We start from the raw sequence: 8530 nt of genomic DNA on the forward strand, positions 1-8530 counted from the left end.
AGACTTCAAAACATACTACAAAATAATAGTAACCAAAAACAGCATAGTACCAACATAAAAACGGACACCTAAAGCAATGGAACAGCAAAAGGAACCAATAAATATATCCATATATTTAGAATCAAGTGATTTTCAACAAAGGTAGCACAAGAAAATACATTAGAGCAATTTCTTCAATAAATGGTGCTTGGAAAACTGCATACTCATATAGAGACCAGACTCCTCTATACATAAATATAACTGCTATGAAACCAGAAAACAAAAACACAGACCATTACTACAGGAAAGGTCTCAGATTGCTGAGCAGCCAAGACGTGTGACTTCACCGAAGACCAGACCACAGAATTCAAGGAGGCTTTCCAGCTGTTTGACTGAACAGTTGAGGGCAAGATCCTATACAGCCAGTGTGGGGATGTGATGAGAGCCTTGGGCAAGAACCCCACCCGTGCTGAGGTGCTCAAGGTCCTGGGGAAGCCCAGGGGTGATGAGATGAATGTAAAGGTGCTGGACTTAGAACACTTCCTGTCCATGCTGCAGACTATGGCCAAGAAGAAGGACCAGGGAACCTATGAGGATTATGTAGAAGGCTTCCAGGTGTTTGCCAAGGAAGGGAATGGTACTGTCATGGGCACTGAAATCTGTCATGTATTCATCACAGAGCATGAGGACAGCAATGGCTGTATTAACTATGAAGAGCTTGTCCGGATGGTGCTGAGTGGCTGAAAACCTTCCCAGTATCTCTAAGCCTGTGCCTTGCCCAGTGTGAGATTTTTGTGTGCCCTTAGAGGTTTCCTAGGTCCCTTGTCACAGTGTACCTTGCCCAACTTGTCTCTTGGATGATGTTTGCCATCAGCACTCACCAAATAAATTTACTCTCTTTGCCCCACCTCCTGCAAAAACAAAACAAAACAAAAAACTAAAATACAGGGAAGATACTTCAGGACAACAATCAAAGCAAGAATGATATGACTTCCAAAACTCAGGTAACAAAAGCATAATTTGGTAAGTGAAATTACAACCAACCAAAATGCTTCTGTATAGCAAAGGAAACAATAAATGAAAGGACAGTATCCAAAAATGGGAGAAAATATCTGCAAACTACTCAGTTGACAAGGGATTCATTTCCAGACTGCTTAAGGAAGCCAAACAACTCAACAGCAAATAGCAACAACAACAACGATCCAGTTTAAAGTTGAATGTTAATGAGGCCAACGTGCAGGGTAATAGGAGCATAATTTCTAATAGTCCAAAGCATACCAGCATTAATTATGGTTGGTAATGATTTGCTATTTCAAAATAACTAGAAGAGGGGATTTTGAATGTTCCCAGCACTAAGAAATTAGATGTGTTGGGAGTGTCCAGCCCGCTGCTGGCTGGTTCCAGGTGAAGTGCTGGAGGAGCATTGCCACCACCCAGGCTGAGAGCCCAGAACCAGTCAGCAGAGGAGAGAGGAAAAGAAGCTCCAAGGGCAGGGAAGAGCATTTTTGAGAACACAAATTCCACATTTCAGTTCAGTTCCTATGTCCTCCCCTGAAATAGTTTCCCTCTCAGGGGACAAATGAAAGTACAAGGTTCTACCAAAACCTGTAAGGATTATAACATTTGGCCAGGTGGTAGCTGAGCTTGGGATTGGAGAGAAAGAGGAACTGAGCACTCTCCTGGTGTGCAGCCTGCGATGTAAAGGAAGTGGCTGAGATGGGTGTACAGACCCTAGTGATTGGCTGAGGGATGAGTGAGGCCTTAAAGGGGCCCCCATCCACTGTGGAGTACCTCGAGAAACAAGGCATTGATGTGCAGGTCCTCCAGACAGAGCAGGCAGTGAAAGGCTATAATTCCTTGGCTGCCAGAGGGGTCAGGTGGGAGGTGTCTTCCATTCCACCTGCTGGTGAAGGCTTAAGAAGGGAATAAAGCATGAAGCAATACAAAAAAGAAATGATATGCGTCTGAGGCGATAGATATGCCAATTAGTCTGATCTGACCATCACACATTGTATACAAAATATTAGAGTATTACATTGTACCCATAAATGTGTATAATCACTATGTCAATTAAAATTAAAATATAATGAGCTGTATATTAGTGGCTCATGCCTGTAATTCTATCCACTCAAGAGGGTGAGATCTGAACATCACTGTTAGAAGCCAGCTCTAGACAAGAAATGTACTCTTTACCTTACTCATGTAACTACAGCCCCTCTGCACAGCATCTTTACAATAAAATAAAATTAATAAAAAGAAGACAGCTCAGGCAGGAAAGTCTAGGAGACTCTTACCTACAATTAACCAGCAAAAAGCCAGAAGTACGAGTGTGGGTCAAGTGATAGAGTACCAACTTTGAGTGAAAAAGCAAAACAAGAGCACAAAGCCCTGAGGTGCTCCAGTAACAGAACACAAAAATGAATAGTAGGCTGGATGCCAGTGGCTCATCCTGTAATCCTAGCTTTTCAGGAGGCTGAGAGCTGAGGATCGCAGTTCAAAGCCAGCCTGGGCAGGAAAGTCCGTGAGACTTTTAGCTCCAATTAACCACCAGAAAACCAGAAGTGGCACTATGGCTCAAGTGGTAGAATGCTCACCTTGAGCTGAAGAGCTCAGAGCCAGTGCCCAGACCCAGACCAAAAATAAAGCTATAATTAGTTAATTAAAAGATTAATTAATTAAAAAAATTCTGAATGTCATTGAGCCAAATTACCTAGTTAAAACTGATAGAGATAAAATATCAAAAGTTAATGTAAAAAAAATCTCATGGCATGTACCACATGTTCTGTAATTGTATATATTATAAATGAGAGAAAAGGTGTGTGTTTTTAAATTTTAAAACTATTGAATCAAAGGAAAAATTTGACAATAGACTATGTTTTTGCCAAGCTTTTTGCCTCTTATATTTTCTTCAGAAGTAAAATAAGATAGACTAAAGAACTTGTGCCTTGCTCCAAATAGTCTTAATTGAACTGAGATTTAAGTTATATAAGGATACATAAAAAATAAACAGGAAATTACAACAATTCAAATATACCACAATGTGTGGGGATATAATCCAAATAGCGTATGGTGATGTTAAGCAGGAAGACTCATAATAATTAGCATTTGTAAATCGTTTCCCATTTTGCTTGCATGTATAATTTAATTTGATTCTCACAATAGCTCTGGAAAGTATCGTGTGATTTCTGTTTTACAGATGAGAAAAAAAATGCAATTCCCAAATTAAGTCACTTCTCCAAATTTACACAATTAGTGAAAGACAGAGTAGAGATTCTTATTAAACGTTCCCCAATATGGACTCTAAGTCTCTAAGATAGAAGGTAGAGAGTAAGTGTGTTATAGAGAGATATACTTTGCATAATTGAATATTTTGTATAGAACTCTGGACTGGTTGGTTGAATTGCTTAATATAGTGGTTCTAACTTGAATTTTACCAGACTCTGGGCTGAGTCCCCCAGGGAATGATGTTTGTAAAGATCCTAGGATGATTCTAATCAGTAGCCAGGACTGGGAAGGCTGGGTTTTGTTGCTAATGTTCCTTCCTAAACAAAGAGGTGTGCTGAGGTTCAGAGGGAGAGGAAGCAAGCCTCTGGGTGGGCAAGGAGGGGCCTGAAGAAGGGAGGCAATCAGTGCCAAGGAGAAAACTAGCTTTAAGCTTCACTAAATCTACAATAGTGTACTGTTAGGTTCAATGTTTTAAGACCTTCAAAGAAAGCTTTAGAAGGATTTATTCCTGGTGTGTTAATGTTGATCAATAATTCTGTAGCTAACAGAAGGATGAGAGGCATCTGTGTTTCCATAATCCATAATAGGGAAGAAGGAAGTGATCTCAGACACCCTTGACCTTTGAGTATCTTAAATCCTGAGGGGGGGCGGGTGTGGGCATAGAAGGGTTTATGCAGACCTAGAATAAAGGCAGCTTTAGACTGAGCTTTAGAACAGTCCTTGAAAGGATGAAGCTTATTTGCAAAAGACTTATCTGATACAACAACGCTCAATAATAAGAGAAGACAATGAAGTCTACACATTTAACAACTTAATAGTGCATCTTATTAAAAATTATTCCAAAGGTAAAGAAATAGAAAGTGAAAGAAAAGTCAAGCAATAGAATTGTAATCCAATCATGAAATTAGTAAAGACTTTAAAACAGCTGCTATTAGGGCTAGGAAGTTAGCTCAGTGGTAGAGTACTTGCCTTGCTTGCACAAGGCCCTGGGTTTGATTCCTTAGCACTATATAAGCAGAAAAAATCTGGAAGTGGCACTGTGGCTCAAGTGGTAGGGCTCTAGCCTTGAACTGAAGAGCTGAGGGACAGTGCCCAGGCCCAAAGTTCAGCCCACACAACTGACAAAAAAAAATCTGCTATCAATATATGCAAGGATTTAAAAGAAATATCAACATAAGCATCAACATGTGTTGATGCTCACAAAAGAAACCAAAAAAGAAATCAAATGACATTTCTGAGGCTGAAAAATACACCATCTGAGGTAGAAAAATATACTAGATAAGTTTAACTGTGGATTAGATGTTACAAAAGAAAATATCAGTGAAGTTGAAGAAATAGAGTTAGAAATTAACCAACAGATATATAGTACACACAGAATAAAAAAGAATGTGAATATATCCTCAGAAACTCAGGACAATGGCATGTTAACATATGTATAATTTAAATCTCAAGGTATGTGAGGATAAAATGAACATTTCCAAATTTGATGAAAATTACAAACTCAGAGAACCAAGAGAGAATAGACCCCAAAGCATGTTCTACAATGTATGACTTTAACAACTAGTGCTGACTGATGTGAGTTACCTGAGAATGCAGCGGCCATTTTGGACATGCTTACCTGACCAGCTGGGAAGGTGGCACCCAGAGACTCATACTGGGAGCTGGTAAAGAACTCATAGTAAGCAGATCAGCAATAGTAAAATTGGAACAATGTAAAATTGAAGACTAGAGCCAAAGACATACCATTCATTACCAATGAGGGAAAAGGATATAATTAGAAGGTAGAGTTGGATTTCCTGGATTAGGTAGGCTGGTTAATTTCTAATTGCACTGGGCACTTGGGTGGCTGTTGTGGTTCGAAATCATCCTAAATGTCTTCCTGACCTCTCATAAGAGCAAGACTTACAGTTCTTTGAGAGATAGTAGTCAAGGTTCCCTTTGAGGTCTCTTGCCTCACCTAGCCATTAGGGGCCCTCCTCCCTTTATCCCCTGACAGGTAACATTAGCACTCTTGAGTATCCCCAGCAGTTCAGCTCTGTTGTGCCTGCTCTTACCAAACTTCTGAGAACTGTTTCACCAATTAAAAAAAAAATCACTTCAATTTGGAAAACTCTCCCTAAGGGTGTTGTTTTATGCCTGGATGTGTTTAGAAAGAAAGAAAAGAATGTTCCTTATATTTAGGACAGAATGGGCATTTTAAATAGAGAAAAGGTTAGAGATAATCCAAAGGAATAATAAGTAGCTAAGTTTTGGACAGGTATAGAAAAATGCCATGAAAGCTAACCTTTACTTAGAATCAAAATTTAAAAATTGTATGCTTACTTTTCTCAAAACATTTTCCCGAACTCAAGAATCCATGTCTCAAACCTAGCTTGGTGGCACATACCTGTAATCTCTAGCACTTAGAGGCTGAAGTAAGAAGATTTCAAGTTCTAGGCCAGCCTGGTGAAATACAGTGGGACTCTGTCTTAAAACAAAAACAAAACTCTCTCTATATAAAAATATAAAATAACCATTAAAATAAAAACATTTATGTCAGTTTCTGAAGATAATTACTATCAACATTCATTTATATATACATATATATATATATATATATATGTATATATATAAATTTTTTTTGGTCAGTCATGGGGTTTGAATTCTGGGCCTGGGTGCTGTCTCTGAGCTCTTAAGCTCAAGGCTAGCACTTTGCCACTAGAGTCACAGTACCACTTCCGGTTTTCTGAGTGGTTTATTGGAGATTTATTGTTTTTTTGGAGTCTCACTGGGTTGGCTTTGAACCTTGATCCTCAGTTCTCAGCCTCCTGAGTAGCTAGGGTTACAGGCATGAGCCACCGTGCCTGGCTGGTTTATATTTTTGAAGATGGATTTTAGGGAAAAAATAAAATTTTGATTTCAATATGTAGATTTGTTTTGCAAACTAATTTTCTTTAGTCAGGAAAATCTTCCTCATTCATTTAACCGATTCATTTTCTTCCATAAAATTGGGCTTATACTTCATGTTTTCTTTTATCCACTACTTTTTCTCTCAACAGTATATTATCTGTGCTTTCCTTGTGTGATTTATTTCCCCTCTGCTTAAAAATAAACAAAAAAAATCAGTCAATACTGTACAATACTATGTTATTGTCTCAGTTTTTGTCATTTTTTTCAATTTGTTCATACTCTTGCTACTTGTAATGATGACATTTGTTTTCACTGGGTTTTAATAAGAGTCCTTCAAGATTTCACTGATAGTCAGTGCTTAGGATTTGAGAATGCATCATGTTTATATGCGAGTTGTCCTTTTATTTCTATTTTGCTAGGAATTTTACCTAATTATATATATATATATATATATATGTATATATATATATATACATATATATATATATATATGTATATATATATACATATATATATATATATGTATATATTATTTGCAGGGTGGTACTGGGGTTTCAACTCAGAGCCTCACATTTGTTATGCAGGCACTGTACCACTTCAGCCATGCCCCAGCCCTTTTTTGCCTCAAATTGATTATTCAAATAGGTTTCATATTTTTGCCTGGGACCCTCAAACCACAATCTTCATATCTATGTTTCCTGCATTCCTGGGATGACAGTTATAGAGCACCATTCTCAGTTTTTCTTTGAGATGGGGGCCCTCTCACTTTTTGTCTGAAGTGTCCCTGGAACTATGACCCTTCTAATCTATGCCTCCTGAGTAGCTAGGATTATAAGTATGTGACATTGTGCCTGACCTACTAATTTTTTTCTTTGGGGGGGGTGGTCTGGTCGTGGGGCCCGAACTCTGGGCCTGGGCTCTGTCCCTCAGCTCTTCAGCTCAAGGTTAGTGCTCTACCACTTGAGCCACAGCACCTCTTCCAGCTTTTTTCTTTTTGCTTATGTGGTGCTGAGGAATCGAACCCAGGGCCTCAGGCACGCAAGGCAAGTGCTCTACCACTGAGCCACCTTCCCAGCCCCCTAATTATTTTAAATTAATGAACAAGTATAGAATTCCATCCCATTTCTCCCTGGTACCAATTTAGAGGTGGGGTAAGGATGGGGCCTAGAGTTGGGAAGATCAATTGAGGACCTATTTCACTTGTCTACATTGGAGGAATCAAGGCTTAAGGCACCAGGGGTAAGAAAGGAAAGAAAAGAAAATCTGCGCCCAACTCAGCAAAAAGAGGTAATCAAGAAGAAGGTAGAGATGACTGCAAGATTTGAATTGTGGCTTTCTGGGAGGTCAAAATGAGGATTGTCACAGAAGGAGGAGCAAATTGACTATGTGTTGAAATGAATTTCAAGTACCAGGTACTTGAGACATTCCTGCAGAGGTTTTTCAGTGAGTAGAGAATAATGGGGGTCTTCAAAAACAAGAGGAAAAGTGATATTTACAAACTTCCTTGCATAGAAGTGACTGATATTGATTAGTCACTCTACCCTAATCAATAGGCTAATCCCATTATCACAAGCATGAATTTGTTATTTAAAAACAAAACAAAACGTTTAGTTCCTTCCTGAACTGTCATGATCGTCTGCCTTCTGCCTTCTGCCATGAAGATCCTCACTAGATGCAGGAATCTTAGTATTGGATTTCCCAGCCTCCAGAACTGTAAGAAACAAATTTCCTTTTTTTGGTGGGGGTAGGGGGCAGCACTGGGAGCTTGAACTCAGGCCCTTGCAGTCTTGTTTAGCTCTTTTGCTCAAGGCTGGTGCTCTACCACTTGACCCAGACTTCCACTTGCAGCTTTTTGCTTGTTGATTGGAAACAAGAGTCTCTCAGATTAGTCTGCCTGGGTTGGTTTTGGACCATTATCCTCAGATCTCAGCCACCTGAGTAGCTAGGATTACAGATGTGAGCCACCAGAACTCAGCTAGAAAGAATTTTCTTTTAAACTACCCAGTTTGTGGTTGAGAGATTTAAACCTATCTTTTTGATGCCCACAACCCACATTAGCACCCTCATCCAGCCATCTTTCTTTTTCTTACTGTGTGTCCACTTCCCCTGAATAAGACATGAACACAATATTCTAGAATGATGCAAACAGCTTTATCTAGTTCTTTGCCCTAATGATCTCCATTACTATGCACTGAAAAAGCTCATTCTTATTGAGAGATGTGAACTCTTTGTAGCTGGAAGTTCTCCCCTCGGAACTAAATATTGTCTGACATATGATCATCTTCTTTCTGCTGCACAGTGAGGTGTCCTAGTGTTGTGTTATGAGCAAGGCATTCACTACTAAGTCTTAGTCACCTGCAAACTGAAAGGTTTGAAGCATACATAATGAAAACTCCAAGATGACTGTGAAGGAGAAAAATCCCAGGAGAAAAAATTC

At 39.2% G+C, this 8530-nt stretch overlaps 1 protein-coding gene and 1 pseudogene across 1 annotated transcript; both read left to right on the forward strand.

Annotated features, from left to right (window-relative positions):
- The first annotated feature begins 278 nt into the window (after positions 1–278).
- LOC122108406 (myosin light polypeptide 6-like) lies at positions 279–886 on the forward strand. The gene has a single exon (XM_042680335.1). It carries the CDS (start codon positions 418–420, stop codon positions 721–723), a length of 306 nt encoding a protein of 101 aa, XP_042536269.1. The 5' UTR covers positions 279–417; the 3' UTR covers positions 724–886.
- Positions 887–1520: 634 nt separating this feature from the next.
- Positions 1521–1889, forward strand: LOC122108421 (annotated as a pseudogene).
- The last annotated feature ends 6641 nt before the right edge of the window (positions 1890–8530 follow it).

Source organism: Dipodomys spectabilis, unplaced genomic scaffold (assembly GCF_019054845.1).
Source record: "Dipodomys spectabilis isolate Male_0828 unplaced genomic scaffold, ASM1905484v1 ptg000059l, whole genome shotgun sequence".
Classification (NCBI taxonomy): Eukaryota; Metazoa; Chordata; class Mammalia; order Rodentia; family Heteromyidae; genus Dipodomys; species Dipodomys spectabilis.

Bases quoted from the DNA above. Each gene is read 5' to 3' on its own strand.
- LOC122108406 (XM_042680335.1), top strand. From the start codon at position 418: ATGAGAGCCTTGGGCAAGAACCCCACCCGTGCTGAGGTGCTCAAGGTC.